This window comes from Lepeophtheirus salmonis, chromosome 4, assembly GCF_016086655.4.
Source record: "Lepeophtheirus salmonis chromosome 4, UVic_Lsal_1.4, whole genome shotgun sequence".
Classification (NCBI taxonomy): domain Eukaryota; kingdom Metazoa; phylum Arthropoda; class Copepoda; order Siphonostomatoida; family Caligidae; genus Lepeophtheirus; species Lepeophtheirus salmonis.
The window spans coordinates 23,531,343-23,555,625 of NC_052134.2; the positions used below are offsets into that span (position 1 = coordinate 23,531,343).

At 31.0% G+C, this 24,283-nt stretch overlaps 1 protein-coding gene and 1 long non-coding RNA gene across 2 annotated transcripts in view; one reads left to right on the forward strand and one right to left on the reverse strand.

The window, feature by feature from the left end:
• Positions 1–520: 520 nt before the first annotated feature.
• On the forward strand, positions 521–4,515 carry LOC139905058 (uncharacterized). The gene is made up of 2 exons (XR_011779528.1): positions 521–806; positions 2,224–4,515. It is a non-coding gene; the product is annotated as an uncharacterized lncRNA (long non-coding RNA).
• Positions 4,516–23,871: 19,356 nt separating this feature from the next.
• Positions 23,872–24,283, reverse strand: part of LOC121116580 (protein transport protein Sec23A-like) — a 3,265-nt gene continuing 2,853 nt past the window's right edge. The window contains exon 4 of the mRNA XM_071888045.1: positions 23,872–23,979. Coding sequence (XP_071744146.1) covers positions 23,872–23,979 — 108 coding nt within the window. The remainder of the gene's footprint in view (positions 23,980–24,283) is intronic.

A 24,283-nucleotide genomic window follows, 5' to 3' on the forward strand; every position in this document is an offset into this window, starting at 1 on the left:
CCGGAATCAGATTCGAGTCACACTAGAGTATCATTTAATTCGTATTTCAGATTCGACTATAACTCGATTTTCAAATTTCAGACTATTATACATCTCTGAAATCCACAATTTTCAATAATTGTTGTGTTTTTTTTAAATTTTATTGAAAATAGATGATTGCATTCACATGGTTCCCTCATCTGGACTTGAAATGCCCTCAAAACATTGCATTACCTTGTGAAGAATCAGGAATGGGAATGGAAATTATATCCAATATGGCCAATTTACTCAACCTTACAATCGATGTTTATAAAGAAAAGGATGAAAATTGGGGATCTATTTCCGAGGGTTATAATAATATTTCTTGGTCAGGACTAATGGGTCTTGTTTATAACGGCGAATTTGACATTTCGATGCCAACATTTCAAATGTCTCTTCATAGAGCTAAAAACTTTGATTTTTTGTATGTAAGTAATACTAATATTTACTATATTTAATATTATTAAGTTTACTCGACTCTAGCTTCTTTACTTATATTTAGAGCTTCTCATCTTTAGAAGGAGGATTTTATTTTATTGAAGAAATAGATCCTGACCTATTTTATAGTCTTTTCCTTATGGATTCCTGGCTTCTTATCATTTTTATCATGATTATTTCAATTGCAGTAGTGATTACCTTATCCTCATTTATAGGGAATTATTTAAGAACTCAAAGCTACTTCATACTCCTCTTAAGTATTTCCTTATTTTACGTAATTATACAAGCTTACTATGGAGGTGCTCTCACCATGTTCTTATCTTCAAACTCAAAACCAGTTTTTCGATCTTGTATGTATAGATCATCACTATTATTTTTATTACGGTGCCCTTCTCCCATCAAAAAAAGACATTTAAAAAATGTAATGATTTCATTTTGTTAAGGAAAACTAAGCCCAAGGAGAAAACGGATTAAGACATACATATGCTATTACTAAATTTAGATTCGTGTTACTATTATCCAAAAGAAAGAAAGAAACAACTAAGAGTTGAAGTTTCATGATAGTTCCGACTTTTTATGACATCACCTTCAAGGACCTTTAAAAAATTTAAGGATGATCCCATTACTTTGTCTAAAAAATCATTTAATAAATTTTTGAATTTATTTTGATAAATGTGATTAATCTTCTGACTACATGAAAATATCCAATTCCAAAGACATATGTGCTCTGTCGATGGAATCCTTCATTTATTTTGGGAAAGTAAAATAATTTTACAATTCTGTTTAAATTAATTGAAAGGCTAGCTGGAAAATATCTAGGATATCTCTAGTCTGAAATTGAGATATAGTTACTTCATTTTAATATTTATTTTATCAAACATTAGGTGATGTTGCTAATTGTAGGAATGATTCCAATAAATAGACGTCAAACAATACGTGTCATTGCTAAATAAATTTAGAGAAAATCGATTCCTTCAAATGACACTGTCAATACATTTTGTGCCACGCCGAAATTTTGAGTGAAATGATCAAACATAAAGATAAAGTTACATAAACATGGCTTCATATCAAATTCTGTTCATTCATATGAATTGATTCCATTATTTATAGTTGAAATTAGGATCAAAATATAGGTAAAACAATAACTTAACTGTTTTGTTATTACTATAGTGCAGATTTTAACATCGAAAATACTTTTTTAAATCAATTTGTACTGTCAATTTGACATAGATTTACCTATTTTAATTACATATGACGTTAAACAACAACTAATTTATGATTTAAAATATTATTAAAGAACAGATGGCAGCTGTTGTGAAGGCAAACAAAGAATAAAAGCCCAAAAAAAAATTGTTGAATTGATTGTACAAATTGATTTTAAAAAGTGTTTTCGAAAAAAAAAAAAAAAAAAGTACCAATAAGTTCCAACACTTTTCTATTTCAAAGATTGTAAAATAATTTTATTGATACAACATGAATGTCATTAATAAAATCCTTCCAACCTTTTTTCACTTTATTTGAACAGTTTTTAAAATCAAAGACTTGTTGAAATACCATCACAATGAATACTATAAATAAAACTCAATATCCGGTTTTTTTTCAATACTGTATGAGAGTCATGAGTTTTTTTCAATAACTCAGAAATGATTTGAATAAGACATACATTTTATTTTACTTACTTTTTTTTTTGGGGGGAAGGGGATACTGTAGTATTTATACATACATATTTGAAGACTTCTAATTAAGAACTTTACTTATTTTAAACAGTAAAAGAAGTGATTTTGGATCCAAAATGGACTCTCTTATTGAGAAAAGGAAGAGAGAATCTTATCCTGAAAGATATGGTCAATAGAATTCCTGAGCCCGCTGTAATGCAGTATAGTAATGACGTCTATGCACAACCGGAAAAATATTTGATATCAAGTGTTGAAGACGGGCTATTAAAAATAAAAACTGGGAAATTTATGTTTTTAATAGATTACCCCCCCTATCGGGTCAGTTAAAGCACATTTAATTTTGAATTAGTTGAAAATTATAATTTTAGATTAGACAAAACGATAACAAACAAATTTTTTATTAAACTTTTCCATTTCACCATTCATTTTCAATAGGTAAAAATTTAAAGCACTCACAGTTTCAATTTGCTTTTTAGTAATTTTTTTTCTTTAATAATCAAATCTAGATAAAGGTGAACTCTCACATTACACACCAAAAACATGTTAATTTTAGGACTAAACAATGGAAAATATGTTTTTCAGAAACCTGTATATTAGGACTTTCAAGCTTCAACAATTATTTTTTACAGTAGAAGGTTCAATGAATTGAAACGTTTCTTATTTGTAGGAAGGAAAATAATGCACTATAAAATTTACAAGGAGTTCGGATCAAATCGGGGCATGCGTGCGGCGATGATTTTTTTTATGAAGTAGATGTTTGATGGAGTCTCTCTCTTTTTTTTAATTTTTTGTGGGAAGAAATGTTGTTGTATCAATAAACTTTAATGTTGTTTCGGGCATCAAAGGGAGAGCAGCTACCGATATAAAGAAAATTGAATTTACAGAAAAGCAGGGTGTTGTACTGTGGAGATGATTTTTTTCCTTAACAACATTTTGATTTCAAATGGGGAGGTCTCAAATGTGACTGGTGTCCTGATCTGAAACCGAAGATTTGTATGGCTGGTCTGTAGCTTCTTTAGGTCGCTGAAGGGGCTGATAAGCACTGCTATGCCTTCATTGGGAAGGGGATAGGACCTCCCCCAGTATTACGGGTCTTAATCTGATAGATTGTTTTGTCTGGGACTATGTTGAATCAAAAACATTTCGACCAACTAATGCCATCAAGGAGACAGTGGCCAACATCCCTACTTCTTCTTCTGGGCTCTGATCAAGGCTTTTATTTATACTAGAGGAAGATACAGCAAATTCACTCTTTCTCAACATTCATTTGTACAATTCAAACCAATTTTTAAGCAATCCGCCACAAATGTGACCTCAGTGACAATTAAAAGATTTTTGACAAATGCACCGATTGGATCTTTACACCCTGTAAATATTTGACTAAATATTTTCATTTTTCCATACGGTAGTAAACTCTACGTCTCGAAAAATTTGCCTCAAAATTGGAATAAATATTATTTCAAACATAAATATTTAGAAGGAAAAAAACAACCCTTTCTTTTTGCATAAACCAAATTATATATTATAATTATGTATCATTTTGTGCTTTTTCAGAAGACTTCTCCAAATTTCCAATGATAATAAGAAAAAAATTCAGTGGCTTTACTGTGACTGACCCGCGTCCTATTCACTACAACCTCCTTTTACAAAAAAAATCTCCGTTAACATACATATTTGCTCCTGTAGCTCTCTACATTAAGGAAATAGGATTGGTCCAAGCACAAAAAATGAGAGCCTTGGGAAGCTTATACTTTGAAAAAGCTGAGTCATCCAACAATCCTCTTGATCTCCAACAATTGCAATCCATATTTTACTTATTATTTTTGGGCTGCTTTTTCTCCTTGGCATATTGCCTTGTGGAGAGATTGTTCATGAAGAAGAAGGATACATATTAAAATTAAAAGGGAATTAGAACCACTTCAGTAGGGACTCTGTGCATTTTGAAAAAAAATTAAAAAGTTACTAAAATGTTTGTAGTACAAAATCTCGTATAAATCTTTTTACATAGTATTGCAATAACAAACCTAATATGAATATTGAACCTCCGATGCCTGATTTTTCTTGATTCAATAAAAAAATACAATCTTGAACAAAAATCAAAAATTCCAATTTATAATAAAAAAACTAAATATTAACTGGGTGTCAACGCCTCATTTTCGAATGTATGCTTAATATTTAACAACTGTATGACTTCATGATTTAAGAAATAACAATCGAAGAGCGAACGTGAGAAACTAAAACTCACTGTAATATATATGAATAAATTATTAAGAGCATAAAATAATATTTTAAAATAAATAAATAAGAATTATTATTTCTTGTAGCTTCACTTTTTTTTGTCTTTCTGATATTACTCCGATAATATATTCTATTAAAAATCCTCTAATTTTATTTGTTTACATTGAAATAACAACTTCGAATCTAAAATTTAAATAATATAAATATTGAGTTGTTCAATTAGAATTTGAAGATTGGAGAATCAAAACATTTTTCTCTCAACAAGATATAATTTCAAGGCAATATTCTCTCCTTCGAAGTTTGGGATTCGTCTGTAACATGCGTAGGTCTATAATATCCATGATGAGTTATTTCTATAAAATGGCTTTACTGTTTTCGTCCTTAGGAAATAATGCATTAATACAAGATGAGGTGCTGGTAATACAACCCAATGTTTTTTCTTGTTGTCGTTCACCTTTTTTAATCGATTAATTCACTTTCATCGTTCACTTGTTCAAATTCGTTTAGCTTAGTAAATAACTCACTTTGATTTCGTATAATCACTCACTTTTTAAACGAGTTTTGTTTTGCTTAGACCAATTTATGAAAATAAAATGCAGTCAAAGTAAATTGACAAACTTTCAAATAGACCTAGACATGAATTTTAGGAGGCTCGGTACTTTTGCCTTAGAAGATTTTACCTTAAACTATTTCTCCTTACGGCGATTTTCTCAAGGATATTTCGACTTAAAATAAAAACAAATGAGGTTTATTCTTTGTAATTGTTTATTTTTGTTTGTATTGATGTTCACTTAGAATATTTTAATCAAAATATGTAATGCGTATTACTATAAAATACGTTAAATGGTTAATATTATATTTTGTGTGTGTGCAAGTAAAAATGGTATTAGGCTTTTTCGTCGTATTAGGTATGTTCGTATTCATGACTCTTCAGTTCGAATCGTTGTCTTGCTTTTTATTATACTAATTATAAAAACTTTTTTTTCTCTCCGTCAATTAATTACATAGTAAAATTAGGATAGTATGTACATATTGAAATGTTGGGTATGATTTTATCAGTAGATATTTTTATTTAAGGTAAAATATCCATAAAGAAAAAAGGTTACAGGCCGAAATGTTCTGAGACTAAATAGTTGACAATGATTGTACATAAAGCCAAATTTTAGGAAATTAATGAAGAGCAAACTCTAATTTAGTGAGGAGAGTAATTGCCATAAGTACCTATTATTTATTCATTTCTATTATGCAAATTTTGAGAGATAGAGAGTCATTCTTTTCTTACTATTTTCATATGGACAATGTTAAAATTCTTATAATTTACTATCGATTGCTAGTAAAAACATTGTTCTTGTCACCACCACGAAGATTAAGATAGCAGCACGCCTCTGTGAGGAATTGTCCCAGAAAAGCCATGGGGGAGCAAACTTGGAAAATTGTGAATTTGATTAAGGTTTTGTATGTATTTTCAATGTGTACTTAATTACTTTTGTTGAAGAGTATTTTTTTATAAAGTTCAAAGAAGTTGTCTGATTTTTTTGAAAAAAGAAGTTATATAGAACAAGACATAAGCTGTCACTAATTGTTTTATGGTTTTACTCAAAAATGGATCCGTCTTATTAAAAAAATTAGTCAAACCTTTTATATGTACTGTGTATAGCGTATTGGACCTTGCTATTGCAAGGTCCAATTTAGAAAAAAAGCTCATATTTAGCTAAAGAGTTTGCAAGATCATGAATGTCAGGAGGCGAATAGCTGTCTTGGATTGTTTGATTATTTAAAAGTCTATAATCTCCACATATTCTCCATGATCCGTCATACTTTTTTACCATGTGAAAAGGCCAACTCCATGACCTATCTAATCTTTCCATTATTTTGCATTGAGTAACATATCAAACTTTGCATTAACTGCTTTTAATTTTTATTTATTTAATATACCAGGCTTACATTTTGTAGGTATTCCAGTATTTACAATGCTTTAAGATATATTCATGTCAATATTAAAATTGTTAAAAGTGACAAAGTTTCTACACAGCTTGGGGAACTTTTCCTTAATTAAAGTTATATTTAAATAGATTGAGGATATTCGATTGTATTTTTCTCCGGATGTTTGAAGAGGTATTCTTCTGCCTTGAATAATAAATCGGCTTCGTGAAATATCGATATTTTTTATGTCCGTAAAATAAAAGAGAGGCACAGAGTAATGATCATATTCATTTATTTTATAAATATAATCACTTTCATTACTATCAATAGCATTAGTATTTGACTTTGTAAATTTTAAAATTTTAAAATTTTTTTTTGTATGTGGAGTGACACATTTCCAAGTTCCTGATCCGAATGTTTTATGATAAAAACATTCTTTCTTTCTTGATGTCAAGGTGATTAATTTGTTTTATCATGTGTCTTTTGAATAGCGTTGACTTGAACTGTTGGTAATTCATATGTCTAGGAATCTAATGATTGGCAGAGTGCATAAAAATTATCAATAGATTATATTCCAATTCGATATTTTAATAATGGTTTGCATTCTTTTCTAACTCTGCCCATTGTTGCGACTTTGATTAAATCTTCACGTGGATTCATCTTTGATGAGAATATCAAATTATTTTGTATATAAGACTGCTTTAACTTGTAATAATTCAAAATATTAATCTATTTGAGATTCTTCCAAAGGAGTATACATTTTAGATAATATACTTTTAATATTATCATAAGGTGCATCGCCGCTTCCATCGAGCTCCGATTCGACGAAGTGGCCAATAACTTTCCAGACAATCCCGATATAACATTAAAAAATTTGATATTTCACATGTTTGAGATGAAAATATGCCTCTAGTTGTATGAAACATTGTTAGGGGCGTTTTGTCCAAAAAGGAACCAACTTAACAGAAACGGAGTTATTTTCCTAAATTTGAGATTTTACTTTTTTGTTTTTACTAGAAATTTGTCTTTTAAGATAAATAGTATTTACTCCACGCTGTGTGAACTAATATTTATAATTATATTTCATCTACGTTATTGGAGGATCATGACAAGAGTTGAAAATAATGCTATTCACTGATATGCTATAAAAAATAAACCAAAAATTAACATGGTCAATTGAAAAATATTTGGGAGAAGAGAAGCTTAGCTGTCATGACGTATACTGTGAACAGCTCTGAGAGAGTATGAAATGAAGTAAACACTAATCCTTATCTACTAAAAACATTGCCAATAATTTATTTGGAGTCGATCCTAAACTCTAATTTTTGTCCAATAAGGATTTTTTTATTATAACCATAAGTATATCTTCCCAGGCCTTGTTGTATAGTTAAGAATAGTCATATCAATCAATTATCTCACTCAGTTTGATCAAGGTTGTATGACCTACCAAATGTTCAAATTGGAAAAGAAGGATCTAGTTTTAGATCATTTGTATCCTAAAATGGTATAAAATAAAGGTATGAGAAGAGTAGATGATATGGATCCTTGATATTACAATATTAAACTGTCATTTCTTCTAAATATTGAAATGAAATCATAATAGCGTCTTAGTTAAAAGGTTATTATTGCCAAGAATCGGACTCAATACTTTTTAGGACGTCAAAGAACAACTCCATCGTAATCATCAACCCTAAAAAAATGACAACTCCAATTGTTTGAATGTATAGTTATGATAGATATTACCGAAGTTCGATTAAAAATTAACTAAAAATTATGTCAAATTTAAAAATAACATTTATATTAATTTTATAGCATGTCTTCTTCCTTAACGACAGATCAAATTTATACACATTTCCTATTGCATAAAATATAACACGTCTATAATAGGTAGTTTTATTTTTTTAACTGTATTTATTCTAAAATGTATTGGACTTACAATTTCAATATAACAACTTTCCTTATGAATAATTCTAACATATTTTAAATATAATATTATTCATGTAACAAGAAATAATAAATATACCTAACAATTACCATTTTTTTTAAACATTGAAAACATTATTTTTCTTGTATTTAACTCCTTTTTCACCGATAAAGAAGGAGAAAAAGTAAAATTATGGGAAGGCTTAAATATTTTTGTCACGTGGCCCTTGTGGTTTTGGGATCCAAGCCTTTAGAAAATTCACATTTTAACAGCATAAAAAAACTGTACCTATTGACGATGGTAATTTGAAGCTTTATTCAATGTATCTCATTGAATCCAGTCCTGATGCTTCTAATTTTATCTCAGATATGAACAAGATGCATGTCTCCTGCAATGGCTCATTCCATATTGAAAGTCAACCAAATTTTATAAAATTTGGATAACTTTATACTGGCTAAGCTACACCTTCGCAAAGTAATTGGACTCCTTAAGTAAAATAGTGTCATCAAAGATTACGAAAGAACTTGAAGGAAATGATAATCTTCTTATTTGACTATACTATGATCAATGACTGTAATATTGATTGGTCCTCCGTATGGTTATTGTTAGTTGCACTTATTTAATAAATAGGAAAGATGTTCAGAAGGCTGACAATAGAACAATTGAAGTCAAAAATCTTAACAACATTTATGGCTCACATTTAAGTGGCACAATACTAAAGGTTTTCATTATCGATGGCTCAGCTTATTGTATAAAATCAGTTTCAGGACATAAGCAAAATTTATAAATGATGTGGAGTGTCACTTGTCTCGCTCATAGTCTGAACAGAATAGTAACGCTCTCTTCGAATTACATCGAAAATACACAGTAAAATTTTAGCTTCTTAATTCTGGTGATCGAAAACGATTGATTACTACGGCGAGCACTTCAATTCAATCTCAATGGTATGTAAGAAAAGAGTGACGCAATCAATAAATCAACAGCAATTACGTTATCCTTTTTTATAGTGAAACGTCTAAGCACAACTTAAATATTAATTGATGAATTAACCCTTCACAATTTTCATCGAGGATATCGTCAATAAAACTTCCATTGTACAATCAATATAACAAACCAAAAATTAAGATATGTTTTTAATAATATACTCGTATCCGTTCAATACATTCGTCATTTTCATTAATTATCTTACATATTGATCTAGATCATCTCTTCATATTCCATAAATAATTATTCATTCTAAACACAGTCAAAAACTCTATTGGGTTATGTAGTAACAACTAAATATAAATAAAGAAAAGTGTAAAGATCCATTAAATCCAATATTCAGAGCTGTATTATAATCCACCTTTTCAATGTTGAGGCAAAGTTCCGAGTACTCATATACGCAGCGGGTATATGGGAAAATAAGCTATTTCCGGATCTTCCTTTAGTCTCAACTAAGGCAGGAAAGTATTAAACTTAAATGTGTAATTATGAATGAGGCCGCTACAATTTTCGTCGAGGTTATCACCAATAAAACTTACATTATATACTATCAATAAAAAAATATATATATTAAGATATATCTAATAATATACTTGTACCTACCTATATTTAAAATTATCATTATTATTTTGTATATTCATTATAGATCCTCTTCATATTCCATCAATAATTATTAATTAGTCATTCTAAATAGTAAATACTAAATATTATTAAAGAAGATATTTACAACTGTATTTGAGTCCATCTTTTCAGTGTTTAGGCATGAATTTCTAAACAAATTGAAAAATCCATGGTTTAGGTTAAGTTTCTTAGTCATCATGCTCGGGGTCTTTCTGGTCCCGAGTAATCATGTTGCATGTTTTTCGAGTTCTGAGGACAAGTTATCATGCTCCATGTCCATGGAAAAATAAGAATTGTCTGGATCGTCTAAGGCAAGATATCATTTCCCCAAAAGATATTCCTTAATCTTTTACATCACTAAAATACTTTTGGACTCCATTGACTTTGGTTTTGTGATAGGGTGGATAAAAAAGAATAATGATAACAGCTTTTGTAAATAAAAATACATGATAAGGCAGGAAAGCCTCCTTGAATCAGGTAAAAACTGCAAACACCAAGACTCTCTTCTGAAATAGCATTTTATGATCCTCTGATCATGACTCATGGACAGGAGTGATGGTATCAACTATCATAAGAGATTTTTTAAAACTTTGATTACTTTGTAAATACAATAATCTTACCTCCTCTTTTTATGTATAATAAATCAGTATTACTCGGGCATTTACAAGACTTAGTATATGATTTTAAAGTAAACAACTAACGTATTCCTTTATTAACTACCTTACACCCTCGTCCGATAAAGGTTGCCACTTACCATGTATAAACATGGTTACTACATATATTTCATTTCGAATTATTTTATTTATGCTTTAAATAACCCGAGAATTTAGTAAGACTTGTCGATATGAAACAAGTTTGACAAAATTTGGGCATTATAATTAGAAATATATATCTTATATCGTTCTCTCTTTTTCCGTATGTTGAATATTTATTTTGTTACAAAATATCCCTCCAGAGCCCAGGAATCTGGTCTGGTCAGAATAAAAAATAATCGTACGTACGTAACTCCAAATTCTGATTTTTTTTTGAAATTTATGTCGAAAGTCTGTATTGGTCTCCGTTTAAGAAATAAATAACCTACCCCATGCGTTTTTATAAAAAGATATACAGTTCCGGCCAAAACTATTCGTAACCTCAGAAAAACTTTCAAGGAAACATAATTAGATGTTCATGTTGTATCTATAAACTCATTCAGAATATCACTAGTCAGTAAAAACTACTCTGAAATAAAAAAAACTTATAAAAATTTATACTTTGTTCGGAGTAAATTAAAAAATATCATTTTCGGCTTTTCATAAGTATTCATACCCAAAAAGCAAAAAGACTGAATACTTTGTGGCATAGCCTCTGGCTTTTTTCAAATATTGAATACGCTTGGGATAAGTTCTTACTAAATTGAGGCACCACTGGGATAGATTTTGTCCCACTCTTCTTGACAAAATCTCCAAGGATCATTGAGATTTATTGGATGTATTTTCCATATTGTTTTTTTCAATGTAGTCCATAGATTCTCAATAGAATTAAGGTCATGATTTTGGGATGGCCAGTCGATGACCCTAAATTAATGCCTATTAAGCCATTCTTGAAATTTTTTGGATGTGTGCCTTGGGACGTTGTCTTGCTGGAACTATCAGAGTCTTCCAATTTTTATGTATCCTTGCTGATTGATGCAGATGCATTTCAAGAATCTTGATTTAGTCTTTCTTTTTCATGGTGCTATCAATTTCGGGATTTCTCCAGTTTCATTAGTAGCAAAGCAAGCTTCTACCCCCTTGTTTGAATGATGGAATATTTTTTTTTTTTGGTATTGAAGGATTGTCTCTTCTGTCGCCTAATGTGCCCATGCTGGTTGTGGTCAAACAACTTCACCTTTAGTCTCATTTGACCACAGAACGGTACACCAGAAGTTGAGTTAATTATTTTTGTGATGATTGACATACTTCAACCTGACCTTTATGTACCCACTCTTGAGGAATTGAGTCTTTCTCAATTTTCAACTTCTCATACTGCATATCTCACTTGTGTTGAGCTCAGCTTGGACTTCCTACCATGTAGAGAAAGATTTTTGACAAGGCAAGTTCTTTTGAATTTGGTGATGATGCCTTGTACATAAGATTTTGGGATTGAAATCTTTTTGTAGGTGTCACCTTGATTATGGCAATTAACTACAAGCTGTGGATGTCTTCACAGTACTCCTTGGTCTTGGTCATGTTGAGAATTGAATAAGACTGAAGCAAGAAATTGTTTCATTACACTTTTATACTTCAGAAGATAGTTCAAAAACATTATTGATCTCTCGAGTACTTTATAGAAGTCTCTTACTCTTTCCAGATATCACCATGATAAAAAAACCAAATGTGTTTGTTATTTTTACCTTTATGGAGGTGTATGAATACTTTTGAAACAAGAAAGATTGTTTTCGAAGTATAAAAAATATTTTAGATAAGGAATTAATATTTTTAGTAAATAGATAGTAATTATTAGAAAAAAACATTACTAAAAAGAGAATTAAAAACAATTGTTAAAGATTTCCGATATAGATATAGCAAATATTAAAAGGTTATGAATATTTTTGTTGTTTTCTGTCCATCTGATGTGAATATAATCAAATCTGGACCCCTTTTGACACTCTTGAAAATGCAGCATATAATTGAACATGTGAAAATACTGATTATTGTAAATAACGAAAAACTTCGAATAAATGAAAATGCACTCTTCATGTTTTGGTATCAATTGCTTTGGATAATTACAGCTAATTTTTGTCATATATTGATATAATTTAATCAGAATTTTTAACAAAGAAATCAAAACACGGTATTGTTCACAGCATTGTGACAAATGGATTACCTATTTACACTCAGGCTTGTCGGATATCTCCAAGAAAATTAAAAATAGAAAGTTAAAAATATCTTCAAATAGAAAAAATTATGTACTATTAGGCGTTCAAATAGTCCTTGGGTATACTCATTACACACGGTACCAAAAACTAATGGGAAGTAGAAACTTTGTGGCAATTTTGTTCACTCAATATTGTTACAGTTTCGGATTGATATCTTCTTCCGAACACACTGGATTTTACCAACCACTTAATGGTCTGTTCAATTTTTTTTTTTTAAAGTTGATCTAGTCAAAGGTTATTATCAAATTCCAGTACACGCTTATGATATACTAAAAAAAACAAAAAAAACCATCCATACCAATTTTGGCTTCTCCGAGTTCTTAAAAATGTCTCTAGATCTAAAAAAAAACTTAGGAAATGCGTTCCAAAGACCCATGGATCAAGTTCTAAATGGCTTTATTTTGTTTTCATTTATCTAGACAACATCCTACCCACAAGTTCGTATAAAATATTTAACAACACTTTTCAAGAAGACTTCATGACCACGAATTATACATTAATTTAGCAAAATGTAAATTGGTGCAAAAAAAAAAAAAATACTTTCCTAATCATGATATGAAGGCATCTGGCTGACTAAGTCAAAACAATTCAATCTTTTCCATTTCCATCCAATCTCGCAAAAGCTCAAGAATTCATCGTTTTTTTTAACATTTCATCATCAGTTTAAACCTTGTATGTGTAAATTACTTCGATATTTTTCAACTTCTTGGACTAACGGAAGACTTTTATCAAAAACAAGATTAAGCCTACTATAGAATTAAAAGAATAATTTAATCATGCCGTATCAGCATTAGCTAATACTACCATATTTCTACATGGGATTCCCGACCCACGTCTTTAATTATTTTTGTCGATGCTTCTGACATGACGATTGGGGCTGTTTTTGAACAACTTCAAAACAATATGTAGAAAGTTTTATTTTTCTTTTCAAGTGATCATAAGTTAATCATAAATATCAAAATAAATTTTAAAAATGTATAAAATGATTTTATAGACAAAGTAATGGGAGTATCCTTAAATATAATTTTTAAGGTCTTAAAGATATCCTGGCTTTGAACATAAATTGTTTGTTTGCAATTTATTCCCCACTTTATTTTTTTATTCATTTTGATTCTTTTGCTTTAATTTTGTTGATGCATATCTACTTATTTTTTTTTTTATTTTTTTATTCACCTCTTAAACAAAACAAAAAAATTTAGTGCAATTAAATCTTTTACTTTAATTAAGAGGCATGTATTTATTATATACTTAAATTTTTGACTCGATTAGTATGAATAGACATCAATTGAGTCTTCAAATAAGTATCAATCCTCCTTCCAATTGAAGGGATGTTGAAAGCTCAGTAAGACGACGTATAGTTGGCAATCTGAATTTGGAAAAAATTTAATTAAAATACAAAGTAAAAAAAATTAGATAATCCTACATATATCCCCCCTATTTTTTTTACTAGGTGGCAAAGGCTGAAATAAAATTTGAAGTATTTAAAAAAATCTTTTTTTGTTTTTTTGTTTCATATATAGCCTCCTGTTTGTCTGTTCTTATCTTTTGATGAATCCAGTACTTAGGTATATGTTTAAAAAAGTGGGTGGAGGCCCCCAATATATACGGAAACATTACTGATTTACCTTATTTAATCAAACAACCCAAAAAAATATTAAGAATTATATATATAAAAACAAGCCTCAGGGTAAACTTACCCGTAACAACAAACCACTTCTTATTGTTTGTATGTAGTAATATTAGGATCTTGATGTGGCATCTAATAGTCAGCTCACTTTACCAACTTCTTGTATTGAGTCCAGATTTGAAAATGAAAAAAACTAGTGGCACACATCAAAGATAATTTATTTAGTGTCACTTGTAGGGTTCAATATTTTTAATCCTGCATTAGTGCCTATAGGATGTAAAAACTCTGCTAACCAGATAATTATAATTTTGTATCCATCTTTATCCCAGGATATACATGGAATAATCTTCCCATTACGTTACGGCAATAATATCTAAGCAAGAGAAAATGATAAATTCCACGAAACCTTCAGAAAACTAACTTCTTCATCGGATGAAGAAGGAAGAAATAGAATGATTCAGCACTTTTTGTGAATACAGTTACTGTGATAAACTTTAGTTATAAAGTAAACTATTTACCCTATGTTAAAAAAAGATAACACTTATTAATAATAGCATACTTTTCACCGGAACTATTTCATGAAGTAAGAAATAATTTTATTTATTTTTCTTGAAAATTGTTACATGAATGTAAAAAAATTCCTCCAACCTCATCTGAAGTCTTGGCACATCTTGATTATATAGTCTTCCGGCATTGCATTTCAGACTGCCATAATGGATACCTCTAGAGATGCTGTTGAGTTATATGATTTGTTTCGGGCAACTCTCTCAGCCTGATTCTAAATGTTGTAGTCCAATGGGTTAAAGTCGGGGAAACCGGTAGGCCAGATGTCCTTTTACCGGAAGAAGGTAATATTTTCGGAGAGCCAATCCTGGCTTTTTTTTTTTAATTTTTTGCTGTATGGCATAGGACACCATCCTGTTGGAAGACATATTGCTCATCTTCAAAATCCTCATCAATCCAGGGCTTGACATGTGTCTCTAAGGGATTGATGAAATGGGGTACATGGATTTTTTTTATTGTTACGGATAAAAATCGGAGTACATTTTTTGCCATTGGAAGATACGACTCCCAGGGCCATTACAGAAGCAGAAAGTTTGGTCTTAAATGCAAACTTGACATGGTCTGGGATGTCAGCAGGCTTTTTGTCACTGATGTATCGAACAGAACGGGAGTTTGAAACCTGATCTATCCTTCTATCTATTTTCATCAGAAAACAAAATGTCGACCACAACTTGGTGTTTCATGTCCATGTTGTCCTTAATAATTTTTCAAGGTGAAAAATAAACAAATATGACCGGTTCTACATTATAAATCACTCAACATTGTTAGCACTGTCGTCTATAAATCATTTTTTTTTTATTCAAAGCCATTTATATAAGTTTTACTTTTTTTTTTTTTTTGGAACATGCGGTATAAGACAATAAAGATGATTTGAATGGATCTTTTTTACTAAACATCCAAATATATGGATCTGAGTCAACTCATGGTTCCATTCAACTCCTATGTGTTTAATATGTAGGGATATCCCTCATGATCAGCGATCTCATCTCTTTAGAAATTGATCTTGCGCCTTATTCGATGATATCATCTCATTTAACCCTTTAACGTCCAAATCTGTTACAATAACATACATAGGATCAAATACCCATCCGTCCCTCTACATCTTATATGGAATCGTTGTATACTTCTTTAATAACTGCATTAATATATGGATAGCGAGGAACAAAGAAACTTATCATCCTTCAACTGCATCTCTTCCATTGAAACTCCTTCCAAAGTCTGCTCTATTGCGTCTCTTAATATTTTAGTAAAACTCTTATCATTTATTTAAAATTCTTAAATGTCAACTATGTTTATAACAAACAAACAACTCATATCTATGACACTTATACCATTTATAAGGCTGTATTAATTATATAATTCTAGACACTTCATCTTCATTACGATTCCATTAATACTTTTTTATCCCTGAAAATAAGTAAAAGACAATCCTGGAGTATGAGTTTAATGTAGTCCTCTTTTCTTTAAATTTTTATCAGCAAAGCCGCAAAAAATATTCAACTCTCACATTACGAACATATTTATATCCATAAATAGTTCATGGGAACTCTTACGTGATAAATATGTTAATAAATAAACGGTGATCTTATAACTTTAGTAAACAAATATCGTGTAGCATATTTTAAAAGTTAGTTCGTCGGAAGTCATTTTCTGAATTACTAAATGACTTGTCATTATATTCAAAAATCACTAAACTGTTAGGATTTAGGATCTCCACATCAATATTCAATAAAAAAATTATGGATATGTATATAAGAACGATTATTTTGGTATTCATTAATATAAATATAATAATAAATTTGTTCCTTGACAATTGTAAAGCATATTCATAGGACATTAACTATTCAAATTTTGCCATTATTGGTCAAAGGTTTATTCATAAGTTTCTTTGATTCGTTCCAGAATGACAAGTAAAGGGCTGAATTGACCAAAAAAATCACCCAATAAAGATCTCGTAAATTTTCCTTTACACAAGTTATAGTAGCATTTAGTACCACTTTATAATCATTTTTTATCTTTGGTGCTTCACAGTGCCTGGTAATAATAAGGGCCCAGGCAGGCCTTTTATAAGGGTATGCATCTTTGTTAAGTAGAATTTATCTACAAAATATAACGTTTTCTGATAAATTTGACTTCCTACAGGAATAAATAAATCAATTTCTTAATAAGGCTGTTATAATTGAACTGCATATTTTTTCTATTTAGGTATTTCCATACTAAAATTCCGGCGTATACGAAAATGTATTGGAGAATTATAGTACTGAAAAAGGGAAAATATAATAGTATCTCTCTCTTTGTCATTCTTATAGATAGGAATCAAGACTACTTGTATAGGGCCTATCTGAGGAGGTACCACTTGTATTAATATATATGGGAATGACAAGTAACCACTTTCATACACTTATTGCGGTTTCATTTGTATTAAGTGTTATATTTTCCGCATTATCAGGTTGTTATTACTCATAACAATTGTGTCTCACAATCATAATTTTAACCACAAATAATCTAAATAATTTTGTCCACAATCCTTTCACCACTATTATTTTAGAGTGGGCCCCATTGTCTATTATGTCTATCTTAAAATAGGGGGGTATCTGGAACACTTTCTTGGAGCCCACTGTTGCTGTGACTAATAGTGTTGTAATGGATGGTAATCAATCATTATTCTGCATCTGAAAATAGGATTAATAGAATGGTGGATGCATCCTGGGGATATTGTAACTGCCTCCAATGGCAAAACTATGTAAGATTATAATGCCAATGCAGAAGGGAGGCTCACCCTGGCAGATACATTGTATATGCAGAAAAATTAAAAATAGGGGCTATCATAGATTTGACAACACTTACGGCCTCTAATTTGGGAGCATTGGCAGAGCCTATAGCAGGTCTTTTTTTATATAGGATGAGCAGCTGGCGGCTGCTTTAATAGATACTACCCATCAATTAGGAGAAAAAATTGACTAAAAAAAACAACGTAGATTCAGCAAACAATAACCCATCTAAATCCTGGAGGATTGATATGGTAAGTAGTTTTCTTCCGTCAGAGGGTATAGTTTATATTAGTACAAATAAAAAACTGACAGTACCGCAAACAAAAAATATTACACCTTCAAATGTACTAATAATATCTTCTATCTCTACAGATGGTAGATTACAGATCTCTCCCCTGGCGAAAAAAAAAAATTAGACTCGAAAAAGAGCATGAAAGTTAAAGATGAGGTGGGTTACTTTTATTTTGGTATTGCTATAGAAAAATCTGGAGATATTGTCATATGGAGGATAGATAAGATAAAGCAATTAAGTTTCCTAAAAAAATAACTTGTCAAGATGTTAACTTTTATAAATAGAAAATACATTGGGTATTTTTGTGGTTAGCAAGGTAACGCCGTGTTTAGGAATAATAAATAACTTAATTAGGTCTGATAGAAGAATAATCATAGAATTTGATGTCCTCATTTCAAACATAAATCAATGAAAGAAAATGTAGCATTGTGGCATAATTTTATTTCCCAACATATATCTCCCATAAGTTTTATACATTGTTTAATGTGTTCGGACATACAAAAAATTAAGTTGTATAAAGTCTCATCTGAAATTGGGGAACAGGCAAATTTTACATTTTGGACCATGCTTGAGCCACGCGAGAGCTATGAGCAGGAATTCTGACTTTGCTGGAAAATGGCTCCAGACATGTCTGGTAACATTTTCTGCATCAGAAACAATTCGTTTTATCGGCCCCTTTGTATCATGGTGGTGAAACACTTCTTAAGTATAGTCTCCATAAAGTATGAAGACGTCAAATTGTCCTGGACGTATAAAATGAAGCTCACTAAGAGTCTGGTAGCTCATATACACCAGACGTGAATTTTTATTGGAAACATTACTTTCGGAGTCTGCACAACATCTTCTTTCTTGCCAGCCCAAACGCGATCAGTTTGATGATTTGGATTTATGAAACAGTTCAGAGAAAAAGATACTCTTCCGCAGTTATTTATTGACCAATTTTTCCTCTCTATACAAAAAATAAGTCTGTTTTTCTTCTGAATCTCCGCAAGTTTTGGCTACATTTTAGGCCTGTACGGCAAAAACTTCAGGAATTCCTTCATGAGCTTGCAGACAGTCTCGTGTAATGCTAGAAGAATATTTGATTTCTAAATTCCTCATGGATTGATCTTTTTTCGCAAGACTTTTGGCGATGTCTATTTCTGCAACTCTCAAAAGTTTTTTCTTCCTTTCAAGTCCAACTTGTTCTCGAGGCTCTCCCTCGAAAGGTAACAGTTCCACCACGCTCGAATGGTTCGGGCCAAAATGCCAAGGTCCGGAGTGACCTCAACCTGCCTTTTCTTGACCTCAAGTTGGCCTACAGGCCTGCTTCGGGTGCTTAAGGAGTGTTTCTTCACCATTCTGTGACATTATATTTTTAATCGTCATGTGTATATTTCAAATAGGGAAAAAATGCTTAGAGGTTGTTTCCTTACCTTAAATTTGGCTCAATAGAGATTTTTTAGAGTCTCTAAGCCCACGTGGTTTTTTTATTTATTTTTCCCCTTTTTTTCTTTTTGGGTAAGCGGCAAATTAAAAAAGAGGACACCAATTTCGTGACATACTGTACTATTTTCGTATTTCAAAAAGATACTTAAACTTCATTAAAGTTATAAAAAACTAATCTTAAACTTAAAAAGCTCACAATAAAATCAGTGAAGATGAAGCATTCGTCTGAGTCCTCTATTTTTTTTTTTTTTTTTTGCCTTTTATTCGTCAAATGGAGTTACACTGATTGAGTATAAGTAAACATTATAGTATTACAATTAGTCCAAATGGCCTATGCCATTTGATTATCTAGCTGACACAAAAACAAACCGTGTGTTTTTTATTAACGCAACCAATGTTTCTCTTTCTTTCTTCTTAATCAATGTTCTGAACGTGGATTTGTTAAAAAATAATGTTATTACATACATACATTTATTTTTATCAACTGCACCCTCACAGGACGTAGTACAAGGAGTTATAGTTATATGAACTTTGTAGTCCTATTTTTACTATGCCACCTGAAGCAAACTTTTTCACAAGCCTCGCATCGATCTTGAAAAAATCAGGAAATATTGGTGCTTATTGACGCAGGGTCAAAGTGGATTTAGGCAAAACCTTTTTTAATGACCCTCCAAACACTCAAAATACTATTCAAATGGTTTTTGCGTTTCAAGTTATTTCAACGCGCCTATTTGGACAACAGTTTCAAAGAATTCAAAACGAATATAACAAACTTTGGATTGATAATCTTTTTCACTCCCTCATCCTAATCCTAAAAATCTAGTAATTACTGAATGAGCTCTAAGAATACTGTAAAACGTATGTGGCAAGAATACCAAACCAGTTTTATATGTACTCCACATGAGAGCTTCAACAAATGTTAACAGATCCAGTGCCATGTTACAATTTTAAATTGGTCGGATTTGTTCAAATCAATTAATTGAAAATCCAACAGTTTTGAGACCTTTATGTTGTGGAAAAGGAACTGTGGTCCCCCCTAGCTTGCTGGATCTTAAACCCTTGCATGACTAAGTGTGGGGCGTCTTGGAGAGAGAGTTCAATAACTATACATATAACATTGTTGACTCATTGTGGGCTTCCATTATCCAGGCATTACCCTTCGTCCGATGCAGGACCCAGTTGTAGGCTTTCTTTGAAGTTGGAGGTAGTTTGTTTGGGCGATTGACTTTATTTTGGACCCTTACATGTATGTGCAAAATAAATTGTAAATTGCTGAATTAATTTTGGGAATTAAATTAAAATAAAGTTTACTTTTTAATTTTGCAGATTTAAAATAACCTTTCCTGTGAGCTTGCTTAAGTCCTCCTGTTTCTTCGGAAACAGTTCCTAGATGAGTTTCAGCAGACTTTTATCGTCATTTAGATGTTAATGTCAAAGAAGTTTAGTCCTCGGAATTTGTCACTTTTGTTACTAAGGACTGACTCACGAAGGAAACGAAGAGCTCACATCGTTTTGGATAAGGAATTTTCAATGAATATGACTAAATATATTTGATTCATGAATTACTCCTTGACATGACAGGTAGTAACATATAATTAACTTAAATAAAGTTATTTGCAAGACTGTAATCTAGAGGAGCTTTGAGGAAAATGACCAATATTTCTTCCAATGAAAGTCATGATAATTTGTATTAAGGATGATTGTTTTGGAGCTCCTAAATAAAAATCAACGACAACACATGAACATCCATCGATTTAATACTTTCGTATTATATTGCATTATCATGATAACATGAATATTTTTTCCAAGATATGAGCAATTTTCTCATAAATATAATCTGCTTCAATAAACCATCAGCATTTTTAGGAAAAGTTCCCAGGACCGTCAGTACTAAGAACCAATTGGTACTGTCTTAAGACTGGACTAGACAGAATAAATAAGGACCAACACAACATTACAACTAATATATAATAGATAAGACTAATAAGATTTAAAACGTACTTAAACGTGAAAAAAAACTTTAAAGATAAAAATAGGTAGCGCCATAGACTCCGTAACATTTAATAAATTCAGACTGGAAGAAACTATTTAATAAATTTTGTTGATTTCGTAAGAGTTAATTTTCTAAAAATAAAAAAAATGTTTAATATTAATAGGATAAGAGAGTTGATCGGACTTTTTATTTGGAGGAGAGGTAGCAAGTCTGTGACAAGAGTTGTATAAAACATAAACAGCAGGTAGGTAAAATCAATATTAGCCTAAAAATTATATGGTAACTCTGAAAGTTTGAAAAATGTTTTGGAGAAGAGCAGCTTATCTGTTAATACATTTTATTATTTTAGCTGTGAACAAGTGTGAAGAAATAAACGTAACTCCCACTACAAAGCATACTTCAATGTTGATCAACAATTCATCTCTGATTTCAACAAGAATTTCCATTTATAACTCGCCAAACAATCCCTAGTGTAACTCTCTGTCATTCATTAGTTCACGCTCTCGTGGTTACACTTTATTTACGATGGTGTTCTGTAAATTTTCCAATTTAAGAAAGATAAGATACATATTTTCTGAATTTTTATTTTTTTAACTTAGTCTCCTTGTAATTAATTCTACTCACTTCTCAGGTGATGTTCCCATCACCGTAATCTGTCCTTTTTATAACTCATAAGCAATTCCTTTTTTTTCCCGAAATATTATTCTAATATATACCAGTATACCAGTCCGTTGCACAGAGACACATGGGGGGGCGCATTTGGAAACTAAATGCTGTAGGTCATATAATTGAAAATTATTCTCAAATAATGTTATCCATAAGTTATGATTGTCTATTTGAATCAAATATAAATGTACCTAATCGATTCCAGATCTATAAAACTCCTAAAAAAACCTCAACCTAAAAAACTCAGAAACGCAAAAAAAAATTTTGTTACCATCCTGGGTTGATAGAAAAAAAAAGTTCTGTTTGTCAAAATTACTTCAAAATAGGTATTGTGCACGGGAATACTCCCAAGGCTTCCCATGCTTTGAAGTCAACCCATCAAATTGCAAAGACACCAAATAGTCAGTAACAGTAAACAATCAACATATAGTTTCTTAAGAATCCTCTCAGTATGTACCTCAACCAAAATTATGATAAATATTTTTTTTGATTTTAATGTTCATGTTTTTTTATCAAAAATAAAAAGTGTATTATGTCCTAAACTAAACTTGACTGAAGTAAAGATCGCTTAATACATGCACCAACTACATAACAACTTTAAAATTACTTTACCTCGAAATAAATTACTACCTTGCGTAATATCCAATGTTTTAATAGAATGCTCAAAAGTGTTCATTTGAACTGCACCAATCTAAAACGAATAAGTTAGCTAATGCAATCTTCTCTTCTCTTCTTATTTTTAATAATAGATAGAGAAAAGAACAAAAACTGTTGCTAGGCAGAAAAAAAATGGAAGAGAAGGAGGAAGCAGATTCAAAAGTTTATTTTTGTATATATAAGATTTAACGCAGCATAAGCCAGCTTATTTTATTAAATTTCTTTTTATTATTAAAAACTAAATTTACATAAGATCAATCAAAATGAACCTTTTTTAAAAGCATTTTTTTACATTGGAATAAAAGGTATACTTTATAATGTCAGCTATGATATAAAACACTTGAAGAAAAAATAAAAAAAGATTTTAGTTTCTAAGTAAGGTCCTTCATTTTACTCCATACATTTTTTATAAATTGTAATCAAGATAAAGTAATAAATATTTCACTTTTCAAATGCTGAAATGTTTGTATAAATTTTTCATGACGATATATGGTACTGAATCGTATTTATATTCTAAAATCTTAGTTTAAAAAAAGGCTTTAAATGCCATATCTGTAGAGGTTGAATGTTTTAATGGTCAATTTACTATTCCGCACCTTAAAAAATAAATATAAATATGGGGTTCAGCCTGCATGTGCTAAAAAACCTTCATTTTGTTGCAAAGTCGAATTTAAAATAGCAACATACGTGTGTTTCATCAATGTTGTGATACTGGGGCATTTGCTCCAAGGCATGTCTTTTTATAGTTGTTTATGCTGAAATACATAAAAAGATAAATCATTTTTTGATTGATTTTTTACTAATAATTTTTGTATAAAAACTGCATAAATTATTATATTATTTGTGAATTAAGCTTCATCATACAAATCATACTTTCTCTGTGGTAGCTCAAAATGAACATACAGCAAGTGATGATCACTTAAATAAATTAAAACTTAAACTTCATTGATGCAGGCACTAAACTGGTCATAGATGGCCAGAGCGTTGACCAGTAAAGGGATGGGATAAGAAACCTTGTGGCCAGTAAGCTCAGTGTCTTCCACAGATACTAAAGTCTAAGGATTCCTCTCATCCCTCCTCTAAACTACCCACTCACCTACGCAATATACCGGTTCACTGATATAAAGGGGTGCCCTCCTGATAAGGAGATCATTAAGAGAGTGGGTAGGGCTGTACCAGAATACTCCAAAAGAGTTTTACCATGCTCGATTGGCCGATGGAGGGTTGGAGCTGAAAGAGCTTCTCATCTCCAGCCGGACCCTAGCAAATGGTAGAGCTCGGGTGCTACGGGACAGTAAGGACAAAACCATAATAGATGTCTGCAGATATAAAAGACCTATGTTGGAGTTATAAAAGGTCCAGGTGGGGGGGGCTATCATGATCCTCCAGTGACCAGACTCCCGAGTTGTACAGAAAGTCACTTTATTCAAAAGTACACAAAAAGAGCTAAAATAAAGTCAGCAAAGATATCAAAACTTCTCTTTACTGCTGACACGGTATATGAATGTTTCAGACAAAGAATTTGCCTCTGCTATGCAAATAATGCACAGGAAGGTAGCGTGTG